The 21369-nt window shown below is 34.2% G+C and overlaps 1 protein-coding gene across 1 annotated transcript in view; it reads left to right on the top strand.

Moving 5' to 3' along the window:
* Positions 1-20244, top strand: part of LOC114349406 (uncharacterized) — a 257935-nt gene extending 237691 nt beyond the window's left edge. The window contains exons 7-8 of the mRNA XM_050657047.1: positions 14043-14426; positions 19929-20244. Coding sequence (XP_050513004.1) covers positions 14043-14426; positions 19929-20082 — 538 coding nt within the window. The 3' untranslated portion in view covers positions 20083-20244. The remainder of the gene's footprint in view (positions 1-14042; positions 14427-19928) is intronic.
* Positions 20245-21369: the final 1125 nt, after the last annotated feature.

The following is a 21369-nucleotide window of genomic DNA, read 5'->3' as shown; positions in this document are numbered from 1 at the left end:
GATGACATAAAACGGATCGACAAAAATTAAATGCAAACAACACAAAACCGAAATACATGGAAAAGACTGAGGGAGACCTATGTCCAGCAGTGGATATATCCGGGTTGAATGATGATGATATCAAACTAGTGACGTCATCCATCTGGGCGTCATGACGTAAACGATTATTTTTTAAATGAGAATAGAGGTCGTGTGCTAAGGTTATTCAATGTTGTTCTGAAGCTATTTTCTTGTGGCATTTTTATAATCAAGTATATTCAAATGGGAAATAAGCCACAATTTTACCTAAAAATGATTTTATTAACGTTTCGACGCCCAAGTCGGGTGTCGTTGTCAAAATACAAAATAATACTAAATAAACAAAAATGTTGTTGCTTAGTAAAAAATTCTTCTAATAATTTATTTAATCTGACTCATTTATATCGGCAATTCAGACACGTATTATACATTTTAAAGTAGACGACTTTAAAATGATATTGCCAATATTGATGAGTTGCGTTCCTGGGACGACTTTACTAAAAGATAGTTCATTCGATTACATGAAATCAATCCCAACTCAAGAATATCCGCCACAAAAAATCATAGCATGTGATCTGTCTTTAAAAAGACAACCAAATTCAACGGTGGCACTGAAATTCTTGCGTTAGAGATTCCATAGTAAATCACGAGGGAAAACCAGGAAAAACCTCGTGATACTATCCCGACATCGTAAGTATTTGGGTTTACATTTAGTTTACTCTCAAAACTAATACCGAATTCTGACTTGATATTTTAAATTTTAAATAATACTAAAATACTCAATGTACTAACTCGATATGTTACTGATTTACTAATTGTGGTATTTTCTTTCTATTGACTTCCTCCTTTAATATGGGTAACCACATCCTACTGCATTCTACCGAGGAATTTGCGACACAATCGGTTTCATTTAGCATAATTAGAGCCTATGGAATTAGGATTAGAATTAGGATCGAATGGAACAGAACAACTTAGAATGGGATCCTACAACATTCACAAGAAATAATACGAGGAAAATATCAATACCATATGTAAAAGGACTATCCGAGAAACTTAAAACAATAGGAAATAAATTCAACATATCAACAACATTCAAAACAACAAACACATTGAGATCTATTCTATCTAAAACTAAACCTAACAGTGAACAAGAAAGAACAAAGAATTGTATTTATAAAATACCTTGTGAATGCGAACAATTTTATATAGGTGAAACGTCAAGACCATTAGACGTTAGAGTAAATGAACATCAGTCTTATATAAAAAATAGAGAATTTGATAGATCTCAAATATGTCAACACGCATGGGATAATGAACATAGAGTTCAGTGGAGAGGTTCAAGTATAGTCCTAAAAGAAGCAGATAGTAAAAAGAGAAAAATCAAAGAAGCGGCTCTAATTATGCTAAATGAAACCGATTGTGTCGCAAATTCCTCGGTAGAATGCAGTAGGATGTGGTTACCCATATTAAAGGAGGAAGTCAATAGAAAGAAAATACCATAATTAGTAAATTAGTAACATATCGAGTTAGTACATTTAGTATTTTAGTATTATTTAAAATTTAAAATATCAAGTCAGAATTCGGTATTAGTTTTGAGAGTAAACTAAATGTAAACCCAAATACTTACGATGTCGGGATAGTATCACGAGGTTTTTCCTGGTTTTTCCTCGTGATTTACTATGGAATCTCTAACGCGAGAATTTCAGTGCCACCGTTGCATTTGGTTGTCTTTTTAAAGACAGATCACATGCTATGATTTTTTGTGGCGGATATTCTTGAGTTGGGATTGATTTCATGTAATCGAATGAACTATCTTTTAGTAAAGTCGTCCCAGGAACGCAACTCATCAATATTGGCAATATCATTTTAAAGTCGTCTACTTTAAAATGTATAATACTTGTCTGAATTGCCGATATAAATGAGTCAGATTAAATAAATTATTAGAAGAATTTTTTACTAAGCAACAACATTTTTGTTTATTTAGTATTATTTTGTATTTTGACAACGACACCCGACTTGGGCGTCGAAACGTTAATAAAATCATTTTTAGGTAAAATTGTGGCTTATTTCCCATTTGAATATACTTGATTATAAGGTTATTCAATTCTCAGTAGAGTAAACATTAATATAATTATTTATCAAAATGTCCAAATAAACTTTTAATAACGAATTTATTCCATACATTTGCACCTTACTGTATAAAAAAGGCAATTATACAAAATAAATTTATAGTCTACAAGTATCAATACTTTTAAATTATTTATACAGTGGTGAGCGTGCCAATAATCGGCAAAATAACTTAAAAGATGAAAACATAATACATTGTGAATTAAAAAGAGATGAAACTAGTAGAGGTGTCTATATTTAAAAAAAGTCTATATATATAGGTCTTTATATGTAAAAAAATAAGCAAACTCCTGTTAAAAAAGGTGTCTATATGTAGGTCTTTACATGTAAAAAAATAAGCAAACTCCTAAATTTCTTCAGAAAGTTTTTAAAAAATTTGAACTTTTTAAAAAAAATTCAGATTGCAAAATTATTCTGCAAAATCTATCAGGTCGATTTTAATGAAATTTGGTGAACGATATATGTTGTAATAATTTTCTAAGCGAATTACGAAAGTTCTGAGTGCAACCAAAGTGGTTAAAAAACGTTGAATAAAAACAGGCCTTTTTTCCCCCTTATTTTGTATTTATTGCTATTTTGCAGAAAGCGTAATAACTTAAGACATTTTTAACCAGTCGTTTATCATACAAAATTCAATTTATCTTTATTTTATTTCCCCACGAATTTGTTCCAAAATGAATCGTTTTAAAGTTATGAGCAAAGAAAGTAGAAAAAAATCGATGTTTTTCGAAATTTTTAAATATTTTAATTTTTTTATTAATGTTCCGGGCATATTTGAGAAGGAGCATAAGTCAATTATTATTGTTGAAGTTGTTACCTAACTTTATTTGCAAAAATCCGAATACCACCTCGCACATCCATTGGGAATACTACAATGTATTATTTTTTCCATCTTTTGCGTTTTTTTGCCGGTTATTTCCGCGCTTATAACCGTGTACTAAAAATTTAATGACAAAATATACATGGAGGCCGGACGAAATCGAAACAGAGGCTTTATCAGTAACTGCAACCAAATTTTTGAAAATCCCAGCGACAGGTCAATTTTTGGTTAAAGGGGGACACATTTTTTCAATATTTTCGATTATTTTTCTTTCAGTCTTAAGCCAGGCAAATAATTACTCCAATGTTTTTTAATTGCAATGAAGGACCAATAAGATATCGTTTTAAGACCCATGTATATTAACCTTTATATTTTAAATTCGGTCTAATACTTTATTTTATTTATTTAAAAACACTTTTAAACTAACATGCACTTATCTGATTAATGGACCGTGATAGTCGTGACGTCAAATTAATGTTGGCTACTCTGCAAAAAGTTTACAAACAAAGTAAAAATTCACACGTGGTGTTTGTTTTGGTTTTTATAATTGGAATATATTGCTTGTAAAATGTTTAATTTTTACAAAATGGTAATGTGTTGGCTAAAGAAAGAAAAATCAGTCGGACCAGATGATATTCCTGGGTAAGTATGGAGAGCATTGGGAGAGACAGGGACAGGAATAAGTTGGCTAGCAGGTCTATTTAACAGAATTATGGAAGTTGGACAAATGCCAGACGAATGGAGAAGCAGTATATTAGTACCTGTCTACAAAAACAAGGGTGACATACAACAATGTACAAACTACAGGGCTATAAAACTACTTAGCCACACCATGAAAATATGGGAGAGAGTAATTGATAGACGGATACGTGAAGAAACCGAAATATCCGATAATCAATTTGGCTTTATGCAGGGCAGATCAACAACAGATGCAATTTTCATTGTAAGGCAACTGATGGAAAAATACAGGATTAAAGAGACCAACGCTCATATGGTATTCATTGATCTTGAGAAAGCATATGATAGAGTTCCTCGAGAGATTCTGTGGTGGGCACTCAATAAGAAAGGAGTCCCTGGCGAATATGTAAAGATTGTGAGAGATACGTATGAGGAAGTAACGACTAGTGTTAGGACAGGTGTGGGAGAGACTGGCTCGGTGCTTAGTCCTTAGTTATTAGTTTTGGACCAGATAACAGCGAAACTACAGGGTAGCATTCCATGGTGCCTAATGGATGCTGATAATGTAGTGTTAATAGGATAGAGTGAAAGAGACTAAGAACAAAAACTGGAACAGTGGAGACAAGCTCTGGAGGAAAAAGTTTAAAACTTAGTAGGACGAAAACAGAATATTTGGAATGTTCATTTAAAGATGGAGTTACTACAAACAAAATGGTATCTTTGGATGGTGAAATGATTGTGAAAAGTAATAGTTTTAAATATCCAGGATCGGTATTACAAAGTAATGGAGAAATAGATGGAGATGCATGCAGTAGAATTAGGACTGGATGGATGAAGTGGAAAGAGGCAAGTGGTGTGTTGTGTGACAGAAAAATTCCAATAAAGCTGAAGGTAAAATTCTATAACACAGTCATAAGACCGACTACGATCTATCATAATGTATTTAGTTTTCTTAATATTGAATTTTAGACCGGCTATGATGTACGGAACTGAATGTTGGGCAGTGAAAAAGAAAGAGGAATAACGAATGCATGTGGCGGAAATAAGAATGCTTAGATGGATGAGTGGAGTGACAAAGAAGGATAAAATTAGAAATGAGTATATTAGGGGAAGTCTAGGTGTGGCACCAATTGATGCCAAAATGAGAGAGCATAAGTTAAGATGGTTTAGTCATATTCAACGTCGAGACGTTAATCACTCAATCCGAAGAATAGCTGAAGTGCAGATTCCTGGAAGGAGTAGAAGAGAAAGACCAAAGAATACCTGGGAGGAGACGATAAGGCAGGACATGTTGGTAAAGGGAATTAACATTGATGTGACCCAAGATAGAATTGTGTGGAGAAATGCAATTAGGGAAGCCGACCCCGCACAGGGATAAGTCAAAGAGAATGATGATGATGATGATAATGATGGTAATGTGTTGGGTACCCGTGATTGTAATCAATGCTCATAGTATACTTACCACCATATTTCCGTATAGGACTGGTTAAGAACCTGAAGAAACGCAGTAAGTACTATGTAGTGTGTAAATCCTTGATTTTATATAAGGAGATCTAAAAAATTAAAAGCAATATGATTGATATGACTAACAAGGATTGTGTCTTTAGAAAAAATGTGCAGATGATTGTTAAAACAAAATAAAATTAAAAATGATTACACAAATCACGTGTATAAACAATTCACAGACGTCAAACTTTTGCTTTGTTTGGAAACTTTTTTGACGTTTTGACGTCACACTATCACGGTCCATTAGTTGATTTAGTACGCCAATGGTTTAGATTAGGGCTTCCCAAACTTACTCGTACTGCGACGCCCTTGGGATTTTGCTATTTTTTTGCGACGCCCCTCAACCCAACACCCAATAATACTTACAAATTTTAGTACTAGCCTAGTAACAGGTTATAGTTAAGTATAACAAAAACACTATTTGAACATTTATAATTTTTATTAGAAATTAAGAACGAAATCAAAACAGGCACAAAAATAAAAAGGGATATTTATTTATGTAACTGGCTGGTTAATGTGAGGGATTTGCTTGCTTTTTTGAGCACAGCTTACGAAACCGGGGCTTCAGTTTGTAAATTGCCACTCTCATTATTTTTTCTACGTTTATGTTTGACCTGTACTTGTTTTTAATTACTACTGCAACCGCAGAAAAGCCCGTTTTGCACAGGTACGAAGTCGCAAATGATAATAAAACCTTTAATGCAGAAGTACTGAGGGCATGATATTCATGAGAAACTGAGCTGCAAAAGCTTTAGGCTAGAATCACAGGACAATTCTGTCAGTTGTTCTTCTTCCTCTGTCGAAAGTGTCGATTGTGTTGATGACTGGAAAGGGTTTCTGACCCAGTCATATTGCTCCAGATCTTCGGGAAAATGTTTCTCAAAGTGTTCGCTCAATGATGACATGTGTTGTGTAAACAGATTTTTTAAAGAGGGATCGAGGCTTTCTATCGATTTTTCTTGTAGAATACCTTATAAAGCAGGCAAACAGTCAATTTCTTGATATTCTAATTTTCTCTTCCATAAGAGCAACTTCTTCTAAAACCCAGTAATTTTATCTGCCAATTACAGGATATGCGTATTGTTTCCCTGCAAAGACTTATTAAGATCATTTAATTTCTTAAATATGTCCAGATAGTCCTGTCGCCAGGGGGGGTACAACGGCCTTCTTAATTTAGATGGACTTACCCAAGTTTTTTTTATGTATTTTGACCCGTAGAACACGAATTTTTTGGGTAACAGTTAGTCCGGATGTCGATAAGATTGTTATAAACAAAGAAGTTGAGGAATTACATAACAGCGATTTCTCGCAAAACAAAACATTTTTTTGTATTTTTTGGGTCATTCTAACCAAAAAATGTTCCTACAAATTTTTTCGTAGGATGCATAGTTTTCGAGATAAACGCGGTTGAACTTTCAAAAAATCGAAAAATTGCAATTTTTGAACCCGAATAACGTTTGAATAAAAAATAAAATAGCAATTCTGCTTACCGCCTTTAAAAGTTTAAGTCAAATTATATCTGTTTTGAATATTTGCATTGCTAAAAATTTATTTTTTGATTGTTAAAAAAAGCTATAAACACATAGTGTTTCCCGTGCCTAATACATGCGTTTTAATGCATGCTACTTAGAAATAGCCCCGCTTGCACTTTTACCTCCTCTACGTACTCGTTCGATTTTAAATAAGAAATCATTGAAACATCACTCAAGCACTAGGTGTTTATAGCTTTGTTTTAACAATAAAATGATACATTTTTAGCAATACAAATAATTAAAACCGATATAATTTGACTTGAACTTTCAAATGCGGTAAGCAGAATTGCTATTTTATTTTTTAATCAAAAGTTTTTCGGGTTCAAAAATTCCAATTTTTCGATTTTTTGAAAGTTCAACCGCGTTTATCTCGAAAACTATGCATCTTACGAAAACATTTGTAGGAACATTTTTTGGTTAGAATGGTCCAAAAAATACAAAAAAATGTTTTGTTTTGCGAGAAATCGCTGTTATGTGATTCCTCAACTTCTTGGTTTATAACAATCTTATCGACATCCGGATCAACTGTTACCCAAAAAATTCGTGTTCTACAGGTCAAAATACATAAAAAAACTTGGGTAAGTCCATCTGAATACAGGAGGCCGTTGCACCCCCCCTGGCGACAGGACTAAGAGGTATGCTAATTTTATTATAAACTCTGAATTAATAAAGTTTTGCGCAATATTATGCGATTCTGTATGTAGATACGTGTAAAATTCATTTCTTAATTCGTATACATGTGCGAGTACGTTGCCTTTGGACAGCCAACGAGAGTTGTATTAATAAATTAAAGGCATTTCTTCACAAAGTTTTTGAAAAGTATTTATTTCACGGATCGTGTGTAGGAAACCACTTTAATAATGCTATCCATCATAACACTTAACTCAGGTGTAATTTCTTTGCTGCTAAGGCCTCTCTATGTATGACAAATGTGTATTTTACACTTGGACCCTTGGTTTTGATGAGAGCTTGTAGTCCTCCATACTGTCCAGGCATCGCTCGGGCACCATCCGTACACACGCCTACACAGATATCCCAGTTAATATTATTTTCAGTTTTTCAGTCACATATCAGTTTAAAATATCGAATAGAAGTCAGCGCTGACACGCGACGTCCCTGGAACAAAGCCGCGACGCCCCAGGGCGTCGCGATGCACAGTTTGGGAAGCCCTGGTTTAGATTTTAATTTCTTTCTTCGGCCAGTTTTTGTTTTTTTTTTGTCAGTTGTCACACTAAATAATTGATATGATACATACACAAACAGAATACGAAATTAAAGGGTTCACCTATGAACCGAAATGTAACATACGTGGGTTTTCCGATAAATACTTAGCCTCTCCGCTCGGTGGCGCCACTGTCGCAAGAGAAATCTACCATCGTGTAGTACATTCTCATAGACGGCTTATGTCAAAATATTAGCCAAATCGGACTCGTAGTTTTTTTTTGACCACCTGTGTAAGCTGGCGTGTTTGGGGATTTTAGAAAAATGAAAAAAGAGCAATATCAGTCGGTGATCTGACTCTTGTTTTTAGAAGGGAAATCCCGCTGCGAAATCAAGAAGCGCTTGAATTCTGTAAACGGCGACTCTTCTTCTTCGATAGAAACCGTCAAAGATTGGTTTAACGAGTTTCAACGTGGTGGCACGTCGGTTTTTGGTAAGACACTCACAGTTGCCCCAAAAACGGCTACCACTGAGGATAACGCGAAAGAAGTCCACGATCTGGTATTGGTGGACCGCGGACTGAAACTGCGTGAGATAGCTGAGAGAGTAGGCATCTCAAAAGATCTCGTTGGTCATATCCTGCATGAAATTTTGGGCATAAAAAAGCTGTCGGCGCGATAGCTGCCGCATTTTCGAATTCCGAACAATAAACGCAACCATGAGACCACCTCAGAGCAGTGTCTGATGCTGTTTAAGCGTAATCCAAATGAGTTTCTACGTTGTTTCGTAACCCTCGACGAAACATGCTTCCACTGGTATACACCAGAGACCAAGTAACAGTTGATACAGTGGATGTCACCCCGTGAAGGTGCTCCGAGGAGTGCGAAGACTATCCAATCGGCCGGAAAGGTGAGGGCCACCATCTTCTGGGATTCACAAGGTGTGATTTATATCCACTTCTAGGAAAAGGCAAAACGATCACAGGGCTTTTCTTTGCCGCATTATTGGCTCGATTCATTATTGGCCGAATTTCAGAAAAAACAGCCCCAATTGTGGAAGAAAAAAGTACTCTTTCACCAAGACAACGCTCCGGCTCACACCTCCGCCATCGCCATGGCCAAATTGGTCAAATTGGGCTACAAACTGGTGTTCCAACCAACGTATTCTCCAGATTTGGGCTTGTACGGCTCCTTTCTATTTCCAAACTTAAAAAAGTCACTCGCCGGGCAGAAATTTAAGTCGAATAATGAGTTCATCACCGCTATGTCAGCCTACTTTGCAGACCTCGAGAAAATGTATTCTCCGGAAGTGTTAAAGAATATGGAGCATCGCTGGGCCAAGTGTATAGATTATAATCGCTGGGTCAAGTGTAAAAAATGCCATTAACCAGGGAACAGCAACTTGAAATAAGAAGTGCGCCCGACGTATCTATTAAACAACTTTGTCAAGATCAAAATTTTATTAAATCCATCGTCGATAGTGTTTCTGCTGGTATAGTGCAAATTTTAAATAGCAAACTTGATGACTATGAGAAAAAGATCGACGATCTAAAAACTGAAATAACAAAAATAAAAACTGACCATGAAGTTGAAATACAGACAATTAAGGCAAGCCTAATTGACTTAAACAAAAAAGGGGATTCCTTCGATATGATAAAAATAACGACAGAGTTTAACCAAATTAAAAGCAAAGAAAGTAATATTTTAATATTTGGTGTTGCTGAAACTGAAATTCATTTGCCAGCTTATATTGAAAATATGTTTACAGCTATATCAATGAATCGAAATCCGCAATTAAATGGTTTACATGTTTCCCGTTTAGGTCTACAACCGTCAGCCAACTCAAATAAATGTCGTCCAATTAAAGTTACGTTTCCGAATAGTAATCAAGTGACTAATTTTTTAAACCTAAATCCAAAACTCAAATCAATAGACTGTTATAAGAATATATATATATGAGGTCAGATCAAACTGTTATGCAACGTGAGTATACTTCAAAAATCAAAAAGGAACTTAGCGATCGTTTGGCAGCAGGTGAAAGAAATTTGATTATAAAATACAAAAATAATCTACCATTTATTGTCTCAAAAAACCTGTAATAACATACACTGGATCTCCGAAAAATAATGACAAACTTTTTGTATATTATCAAAACGGTCGCGGTCTAAATTCGAAAACAACTACATTTTTTCAAAATGTCCTAATATCACAATATCACATTATTGCAATCACAGAATCTTGGCTTCGGGATGGAGTACGCAGTAGTGAACTATTTCCTGAAGACACCTACACAGTTTATCATAAAGATCGAAGTTTTGGCAAGTTTGGAGGAGGAGTGATTTTTGCCGTAAATAATAACGTGTGTTATTCAGAACAACATAGTGTAGTTCGCGGTGTGCAAGTACTTGGAAAGGGAAACGAGAAACGACCGTGCGCGAGTCGCGGAGAAATATTGCAACTATCTTAAATAACTCATATTGTCAATTGAAATTGTCAAATTGACGTATATTTCACACCTTCTGTCATTGACGCAGAAAAATTATATATTGCTCCACAATATTGATATGATATGCAATTATTATATAAAGGTAAATTTAATTAATTGTATTTTGCTTGCAGTACTGCATTTTAATAACTGATTTTATTTACTACATACAATTGTTTACGTTTGCTAAACATAACCTGCATCTTATTTTTTCTTCTTATTATTTTTTTGGACTATGGTCTTGACAATTATCCAGCAACCAGGACTAATATAATTGGCCAATATAATTAAAAGTGCGAATAAAAGTACAGAGCGTAGAAATAGAGGTCGCTTTGCCGAACTTGCACGGTCCCGAAAAAATTGATGTTTTATGTGTTAAAGTTTTCAAAACCAATAGCAAACCAATCTTCTTTATAACAGTTTATATCCCACCTAACGTGACATTTAGTGAGTATTCTGATTTTTTTGACTATATTGAAACTTTCCATGAAACTCATGAGGTCGTTTTAATTGGAGATTTTAATTTAGCAGATCTTGTGGCATATTATGTTAATAATAGTCAAATAACTCCTTTAGTTAATAGATTTGTTCAACTATTAAACTATACAGATTCTATACAATGTAACAAAATAAAAAATATACATGGAAAGATATTAGATTTGATTGTAACACCGTCAGTTTTTAGTTGCGAAGTTACACCTGAAGTCAATGCCTTAGTTCCTATTGATTATCATCATCCTGCTTTAACTTGTTATTTTTCGTATGAAGTCAAAGAAGATGAATATTTTGTTCCGAATCAGAAAGTCTTAATTTTAGAAAATATAACGTAAATAAATTTAACAAACTTTTAACCGAAATGGACTGGAGTCATTTAAAACATTTTTCAGATGTAGATTCTGCTGTAGATTCGTTTAGTTTGTCTCTCCAAGAAGTTATAGATAAATGTGTTCCACTTAGTTCAACTAGATCTCAAAAATATCCAGCATGGTTTACATCTGAAATAATCACCAAAGTTAAACGTAAACATCATTATCTGAGAATGAATAGACGAAGTAAATATTGTTTTTACCTCCAACGAGCTAAAGATCTCAGGAGAACTATTAAATTAGAAATACAACTAGAATATAAAAAATTTGTTGAAAGATCCCAAAATTCTTTTAAGTCAGATGCGAGAAAATTTTGGAACTTTGTTAATACCAAAAATAATAAATCACGGATACCTGGTCTGATAAAATACGGTAGTGATAAGTTTACCACGAGTCAAGATATAGTAAATGCATTTGCAAACTTCTTTAAGAGTGTTTATATTTCTGATAGTAATAGCTCTCCTTCTGTTACATCTGATTTTAATTATAATCCAAGTTCTTATTTTAATATCGGTAAAATTACCAGTACCGATATTATAGAAGGTGCAAAGAAATTAAAAAATAAATTTTCCTGCGGTCCTGATAATTTTCCAGTTTCGATACTTAAATGTCACGTCGTGTTCATAGAACCACTTGTTGTAATTTTTAACCTCATTCTTAAGACAACAACATTTCCAACTGCCTGGAAAAATACAAGAGTTTGTCCTATTTTTAAATCAGGTTCAAACTCTGATATATCTAACTATCGACCTATCGCTCTTATATTAGCATTCTCTAAATTGTTCGAAATTATCTTGACAGGTTACTTGTATGCTCATGTGCGTTGTTTGATTACCAGCAGTCAACATGGTTTTGTGAAAGCTCGGAGTACGGCAACAAATCTTTGTATATTTACAGAATATGTTTCGTCAGCTTTAGATTCAAGACAACAGGTGGACGTCATATACACTGATTTCAGTAAAGCATTTGACCGAGTCTCACACAATAAATTGCTAACAAAATTAGATCAGTTTGGAATTTCTAATAACTTTCAAATATTACTGAAATCATATTTAACTGATAGGAGTTTGTTCGTAGAATATCAAGGCTTTCGATCTTTTCGTTTTGTTGCCACGTCTGGAGTACCTCAGGGGTCAAATCTGGGTCCCTTATTATTTCTCCTTTTTGTTAATGATATCTGCTTCATCGTAGACTATGAAACACTGTTGTACGCGGACGATATGAAAATATTTCGCAAAATTAACCATATTTCCGACTGCGTTAAACTTCAACAGGATATCTCTGCCATTAATGAATGGTGTTTCGATAATCAACTATCTTTAAATATAAAGAAATGTAAAGTAATGTCCTATACCCGAAAGATCAATAATATACATTTCGATTATAAGGTCAACAACATTTTACTGTCTTCTACCTCAAAGTTTAAAGATCTTTGTGTTATATTTGACAGTAAATTAACATTCTCAACTCATATTAATACCGTGGTATCTAAAACAACCAAATCTTTAGGATATATTATTAGAAGCTGCAGAGATGTAACGTCTGTGGAAGCTTTGCGTAGTTTATATTTTGGACTAGTTAGTAGTAAACTTAATTACTGCGGCGTGGTGTGGAATCCTAATCATGCAGAACTTGTCTCTAATCTTGAATCTGTTCAAAAAAGATTCTTAAGATATTTTTACCTCAAAAAATATAACAGATATCCGGTTAGAGGCTATAGCTATAATTTACTCCTTTCTGAGTTTGGATTCCATTCACTGCGTAAGCAGCGTGAAATAAACGGCCTAATATTCATCTTCAAAATTGTCAATTGCCTAATTAATAGCGATGTTTTGCTTAGTCTTGTAGACTTTAATGTACCACGAGCTGTGTCACGTTCAGGTGTAACTTTTCATATTTCGGTGCCTAATTCGCAACATAATTTCTATTGTCCGATAAAAAGTATGTGCAGAAGTGTAAATAACTTAAGATCTGTGGACATTTTTTTCTTAGTTTTAACATATGTAAACGCGAAATACGCAATAGCTTATCAAATTGATGCCATGTTATTTTTCTTTATTAAGGTCTTTGTTTATTATTGTGTATGTGTATTAACAACAGAAACATCTTTGGTTATTCTTTATTTTATTTTATATTTTGTCATCAAGTGTTCAGTCAATGTATGTAGTTTTCTTATGTACACCTTTATGGGTTTATACCTGGTGGATGTATATTTCAGTAAATAAATAAATAAATAGAGCTAAAAGGAGACTAAGTTCAGAAATAAATCGCCACTTTTCCAAAATTTACGTTTTTCTTTTGAAGGCTAAGTACTTATCGGACCGTCCTAGTAAGGTGTCTTTCATTTTCCCAGTTTGCTTATATTGTGAGTACACGGAACCAACTCTCGTTGTAATTTTTTCCTACACGAATGAATGGAATGTGACTCCATATTGTAGAGTCCTTTTCGTCCCCTTTTTCTTCGTCTGCTGGCCTTATAAATTCTAAAAGGCAGAGATTAAGGATGTACCCAGAAATTAGTTTTACAGTAAAGGTCTTCAGATTTACGGATCTGAGACTTCTCATTTTATTAATAGATGTCGCTACAGCGCCAAAACGAGAATTATTTTCATCATTCTGCTTAAATAGACAGTTTGGTTTCATCTAGCTTTAGAGCTGATCATATAGCCCCTCTGATGAGGTCTGGGGAGACTGAAACGTGCGAATGGAGATAATCGATCAGAAATAAACATATATGTGCCCCCCTGGACACATTTTTGTGGAAATTTCCGTCCGGCCAACTTGTATACATATTAAACAGGTTTTATTTTAAATTACCATATAATGATTTCTTTTTATATATTTATAAAGGTACAGCGATGAGGAAACCCTTGGAGAATACGACGAGAGTGAATACTGTATCGAAATGGTGTCACCGGAAACTCCAGATTCCGCATCGTCCAAAGCAAAAACTGGTTTAACACAATCCAACACTAGTCTTAGCCATAGTTCTTACTGCTACACAAATCAACAATGTTATGATATAGACAACTACGGTTCCAGTCAATATAAAGGGTATACAGTGTGTGACGACCAACCCGTAGCCAAATGTATTGATGATACCAGACCAAAAATCATGGCAGCCATTTATAAAAATACACTAAAGAGGAGCCCTAGTACAGAAGATTTACATATGGCTTCTATAAGCGGGGGGTTAGTTGAGGATAGTACAGTTCTCCGAAACTCGTCTAATAGGTAAGAATATAAAGTTTATTGGGTTTTAATTTTGGTATTTGGAGCTTCAAATTATTGCAGAGATTCTTATATAAAGCTCTTGTAACGTAACAGTGAATTTTATACATACTTTTAACATAAAGTGAAACGTACACCGATGTGTGTAGTATATAATATACAAAATATATATACACATCGACGTTCGTTTCACTTTATGTTTTGACTTAATTTGTTTAAAAATGAACCGTGACGCATGGGAAAAGTTATAGCGGACGAACCACACTTTTTTATACATATACATAAACAATAGACATACACAGACAATAAAATAGATAACAAATTTTAAATCTTTACTCTATATACCAATGAGCTAACGACAATATTTGGAACAAGAGTTTGAATATTTGGATCGCCATAAAAATTGCAGATTTCTGGTAATGATTGACATGATATAATACCTACTAGCAGCTTACTTATTGTATTAATGTTGTTATCTTGATAGAATAATCTTCGCCCAGTGTTATGTACCCAAGTGAGGTTGGCTATTTAACCAAAACAAAGGATACCCCCGTTAAGATAGGCGTATTCCCCTCAGTCCCAGAATTCAATTGTTTTCATTTTTTTATGTTCTAATGTGATTAAAGAATAAGACTCAACGCAATTTTAACCTGCAACCCCCTTTAACCTGTCGCCAAAAACGTCATTCTCTCGTGTTTTTTTACGTAGGATATAATCAATTTAAAAATTTCAAAAAATTCACAGGCTTAGTTGAGGTTTTTTCAAAACTATTCTACTATTTTTTATAGACCCGTAAGTTGAGGGTACATAACCTAAAAATGCAATTATGAAAAATGCAAAATACAAAACGCGTATATCTTTTTTTTTTTTAGAAGGCTGCAGGTCTTTTTTTTATTTTATGTAGTTAATCAAAAAATATATTTGTGATTTTTCCACATTTTTCTATAAACTTGTAAACATTTAAAAACCCGAAAAACTGGATTTTTGGGGCTTTTGTGGGTTTTCTGCATTATATATTTCAAAATATATCAAGTCAAGGTTTCTGATAGGTAATATATATCTTGAAGTAAATGATTGCCTTAAAAAATTAGGCGAAACAAGATCAAACTCCTAATAAATCATGTTTTTTAAAGGTTCTTGAGGATTTTGCCATTTTTGTGGGGATTATAATATTTTTTGAGATCAATGAAACATCAGTAAATTTTTTCATTTTTTGTTTTATGTAAGTAAAAAATAATTTTAAGCCATTTTAGCCCGCCACTCCCTCCCCCTAACCACCAAAAGGGCCATTTTTTCGTGTGAATTTTTTAAAAAATTCACACGCATAGTTGAGGCATTTAAAAAACTTCTCTATTTTTTATAAACCCATAGCTTGAGTGTAGATACATAACCTAAAAATGCATTTTTTATCGAAAAAAGCGTAGGTATAACTTTTTTTGGAGATGGTTGATGTTTTTGGGGATTATCACCATTTTATAGACTTTAAAATGGATCGGCGTTTTTGTATTTCTAGGTTATATATAATTAGAAGTAGCCATAGATATATAATACTCTAGATTGCGCCTTACGATCTTAAAATGGGTGACGGTTGCGACAGAGATAAATGAGCCTATTTGGTCGGTAGTCTCTTTCTAATTCAAGGGGAGTATCGACGACGTCACTATCCTACTCTGTCGTCGAGTATTTTAGATGGTTTGACAGTTCGACCGGATGGCGACGAGAACTGGTCGTTTGTCTTCTGACGTGGATAATCCTGGTTCGAATCCCATACCAATCTTTACTTTTTTTATTTTTTATTTAATCAATATTGCGTTTATTAGATATTATTACATCTCTAAAGTAAATCTATGCAAAAAAATATATAACAAATAAGAAAAACTGTGTAGATACCTATAGATTTTTAAAAATATAAAAGCCAATGTTATTTTTTTAATAAGTTAATTGTAGAATAGTATAAAGTAATTGTTAAAAATATTCGTAAAAAATTACCAATAATTAATATCAACATAATGTACCATCGATTTATTAATTGAATCGGTCATTTCAAAAACAACATGAGTCACATATTCCTAATTTTACAGAAGAGCAAAGAAAACTAACTATATAGTCGAAAGATGGATGAAATGAATGACATCAAAATTCAGAGTTATATTGTAGTTTTGTTCCTAATGTTTTTACTGGACTGGTGTCGTTTTTGCACACAACATTTATCTTAAAGGAGTCTATTCCTCTCAAAAAGTTAGTTTCTGAAAATTGTGGACTTTGCTGTTTTTGAAATGACCGATTCAATTATAAGTAATTAGACATTATTTTTATTTATGAAACTATTGTTACAATTTTTTAAAAAAGTAGAAGCAAAACAAACATTCACATCATTCGAATAATGACGAATTTATATCTATTAATAACGAATGACTTTTATTTTACTATGCAGTTCACAAATTATGTATTCCAATATTAACTTACTATACATACATTTATTATCTGCTAGATTTACTTAGGTCCATTTTTCAGATGTAAAAATATCTAATAAACGCAATATTGATTAAATAAAAATAAAAAAAGTAAAGTTGGGTATGGGATTCGAACCACGATTATCCACATCCGAAGACCAAAGACCATTTCCCGTCACCAACCGCTCCAACTGTCAACACATATTACTCGATAAAGTGGATATTCACGTCGTCGATATTCCCCTTAAATTAAAAAGAGACTACCGACCAAATAGGCTCATTTATCTCTGTCGCAACCGTCACCCATTTTAAGATCGCAGGGCGCAATCTAGAGTATTATATATCTATGGAAGTAGCTGAGTCCCTTAGGACATTCAAAAATTGGGCTAAAGAGGTTCAAAAAACCATGTTTTTTCTTGGTTTTTAAGTGTTTTTGCGAGTTTCTGCGGAGTTAACCGCATTTGTTGAGATCAATGAATGAATTGAGATGAATTCAGTTGACAGCCTGAATGAATTTTTTAATATTTTTACCTTTTATGCGAGTAAAGTGTATCCAAAAACATTTGAAAACCGGGTTTTCGCATAAGAGGTGGTTGTATATATATTTTTCTACGGCTGGAAAATAAATCATCTCATCTTTTGAAGAACATGCTTTGAAATATGCCAATTTAATGACGGATAACGAAAAAAAAAAAAGATAAATATCTAGAGAAATCAGTAAAAACGCTTGAAATTTTTTTTTAACTTATTTTCCTTTTTACATCTTTAAACAGCATGTTTAAAATTTTTTTATAAAATAATAATAGATGACGATGTATTTCCCATATTCAGATAAGCTAGGGATTTGTTGAAATATGCGAAAAATCTCATACAGCTCATAATTTTTCATACTGCTCAAAAGGTAGAAACCCACTTTATCGAGTCGTGTTTTGTTAATGGCCATCAGAGTCGATAATGGTTCTGTAGCTATTCACTAGTAGTGGGAAATCTCAAGATAAATCCTGTGATGGATACTTGTTTCAGGACAACAGACTAAGTAAAACACAGGTTAAAATAAAATAAATATATTGTGGATATTTATATACAGTTCAAAATTAACAATAACAAAATCAAATATACTTCTATCTTCGCTCCGTTCCGGAGAAAGCTCCCTAAGCGGTCTCTGCAAAAAAATGAAATTGTATTTATAACATCATCAAAAACATAATAACAATATTAGGATAATACAATACACAATACAGTATATAACAGCAATCGCGCTACACGGAATCAATCTATCTACATAATTACACACTCAGACTCGTAGCTCATCACACTTTAATCCAGTGTGATTACAATGAAGCATCGACGCACCGGCCAGCTCCGGGTTGGAGGTGGCAGCTATCGCTCACTGCAGTGACAGTTCCGGCGGAACGCCTCTTCACTACAGATCGCGTCCACCTCGGCAGAGTTCCAATTCACTCCATTGCATATCTGCCGTTTGAGTTCTTCCCGGTTCAGTACACCATGAGGCACTGCTTTCTCCTTAAATACATTCTCGGTAGACATCACTTCTTGGTTTCGTCGGAGAGGTGGTACGTAGCGGAGTAGTGCCGATATGGAAACGCGTTCGATCCTTTCCTGTTGATCTGCCGAACACCTGGCTACAGGCATCATATCGTTACAATCCTTTAACCAGTACTAGGGCAGTCCGATAAGTACTTAGCCCCTCTCCGCTCGATGGAGCCACTATCGCAAATGAAGTGTACTGTCATTTAATGCGTTCTCGTAGACGGCTAATGTCAAAATTTCAGCCAAATCGAAATTATAGTATTCTTGTGATTGCCTGTGAAAGTCAGCGTGTCCGCGGATTTTAATAAAATGGAAAAAGAGCAATATCGGTCAGTGACTCGATTCTTGTTTTTGGAAGGGAAATCACGCAGCGAAATCAAAGAGCGCTTGGATGCTGTGTACAGTGACTCATTCCCTTCGATGACAACTGTCAAAAATTGGTTTAATTAGTTTCAACGTGGACGAACATCGGTTTTTGATGAGCCAGGCGTAGGTGCCCCGAAAATGGCTACCACGGAGAATAACGTGACAAAAATCCACGATATTGTATTGGCAGACCGCCAACTGAAGGTGCGCAAGATAGCTGACACAGTAGGCATCTCAAAAGACCGTGTAGGTGATATCTTGCATAAAATTTTGGGCATGAGAAAGCTGTCGGCGCGATGGGTGCCGCGTTTGCTCACTTCAGACAATAAGCTCAACCGAGAGACCACTTCAGAGCAGTGTTTGACGCTATTTAAGTGTAAACCAAAGGAGTTTTTAGGTCGTTTCATAACCGTCGACGAAACATTGATTCACTGGTTTACACCAGAAACCAAGGAATAGTCAAAAGACCACTATTTGCACCCGGCGAACGTATTCCGAAGACTGTCCCATCAGCCGGAAAGGTGATGGCCAGCATTTTCTGGGATTCACAAGGTGTGATCTACATCGACTACTTAGAGAAGGGCAAAAGGATCACAGGGCCCTATTATGCCGAATTATTGGGCCGATTCAACGCCGAATTAAAGAAAAACGACCCCATTTGGCAAAGAAAAAAGTGCTCTTCCACCATGACAACGCACCGGCTCACACCTCCACCGTCGCCATAGCCAAATTGGTCGAATTGGGCTACGAACTGTTGCCCCATCCACCGTGTTCTCCAGATTTGGCCCCGTTCGAGTACTATTTGTTTCCAAACTTGAAAAAGACACTCCCTGGCAGAAATTTAAGTCGAATGAGGAGGTCATCACCGCCACGGAAGCCTATTTTGCAGACTTCGAAAAAAGGTATTTTTCCAAAATGCTCCTTTTTCTTTTGTAGGTTAAGTACTTATCGGACGGCCCACGTATGTTTATGATTTTATATCTACTTTGATCTCTGAAGATTTAGGGTTATGCTGAAACATGTGAGATCTTATTGATGCCAATTCGTTTACAAAGGGTTTAACAAATTGTGCTCATGGGATATAATTCGGTTTTATGTATTATTCACATAAGACTCTATTTTATTTATGTTTTAGGTCGATTAACGATAAAATACCAACTCCGGAATCTTCAAAAGTAGTTGAGAAACCGAAAATCACAGGTGAATTATCATCAAGCAAGGAAGCGGAAACGAGGTCTAAGGATTACGAAAATAAAGGGTTCGAATGCAACGACTTGGCGAAAAGTTAAAAATTGCTATTATTATTTTAACTCAATCTCTATTAGGTACAAATCTAATGCCCACCTGTACGTTACAGAGCTTTTCACTTTGATGGTTTTTACCGGTTGTTTTAGAAAGAGTGCACTTTAAATAAGTTACAATGTATTTCAAATTAAGCGGGATATCTTGGCGATATACAGGGTGTCTCGAAAAGGTTAGTCATAAATTATACCACAGATTCTGGGGTCAAAAATAGGTTGATTGAACCTAACTTACCTTAGTACAAATGTGCACATAAAACAAGTTACATACATTTGAAATTACAAAACGCAAATCAATTTTTTTAAATATATTGAAAACTATTAGAGATTTTTTATTAAAAATGGATATGTGGCACTCTTATGGGAGAAACATCTTAAAAAAAAGTAAAGTGAAATTTGTGCACCCCATAAAAATTTTATGGGGGTTTTGTCCCCTTAAACCCCCCGAAACTTCTGTGTATGTTCCTATTAAATTATTATTGCAGTACTATCAGTTAAACACAATGTTTTTAAAACTTTTTTGCCTCTTAGTACTTTCTCGGAAAGCCAGTTTTTATTGAGATATTTTAAATATTTTTCAAATCCACCACATATAGTCGAGGAAATGAAGCTGAAAAAATGGCAAAACCTCGCAATTTTTTCGTTCAGCATAGATTTCTACAAAAATTTGGGATTAGGGTCATTTCACCCTCTAGTTCATTTTCTATATTGAGCCGTTGTACGCTTTTGGTTTCGGAAGGGTGAAAACTACCCCTATTTTAAAAAAATATAAAATAATATTTTAAACTTTAATATTGTCAAAATTTGGTTCTTATTAGTTACATAATGAATGTTTTATGCTTTAAGATATACTATCATAATATTTCAACCCTTAAAACCACCCTTGTTGGAGCTATATATAAAAAATTTACTTATCCTAAAAGAATAATTTCGGCTTGCATCGATTTACGTAAAAATTTGGGATTAGGATCATCTCACTCTGTACTTCATATTCTATATCATGCTTAAGGGCGTTGATTATTTTTAGGAGTGTAAACTACCCCTTATTGTCAAAAATTATATTAAAACATTGTTAACTTTAATATGGGTAAAATTTGGTTTTGATTGGTTAAATAATGATTGTTTTATACTTTAGGATATAATATCATAATATTTCAACCCTTAAAAACCACCCTTAATAACATTACAGTTTTTATAAGTAGATATTTTAATAGGTCTATACAGAAAAAAAGTAGAATTAAAGAATTACAAAAACATCTATTTACACAAAAATAC

Source organism: Diabrotica virgifera, chromosome 1 (genome assembly GCF_917563875.1).
Source record: "Diabrotica virgifera virgifera chromosome 1, PGI_DIABVI_V3a".
Classification (NCBI taxonomy): Eukaryota; Metazoa; Arthropoda; class Insecta; order Coleoptera; family Chrysomelidae; genus Diabrotica; species Diabrotica virgifera.
Note: the sequence above shows the minus strand (reverse complement) of the source record. Positions and strands in the feature narration are given on the sequence as shown.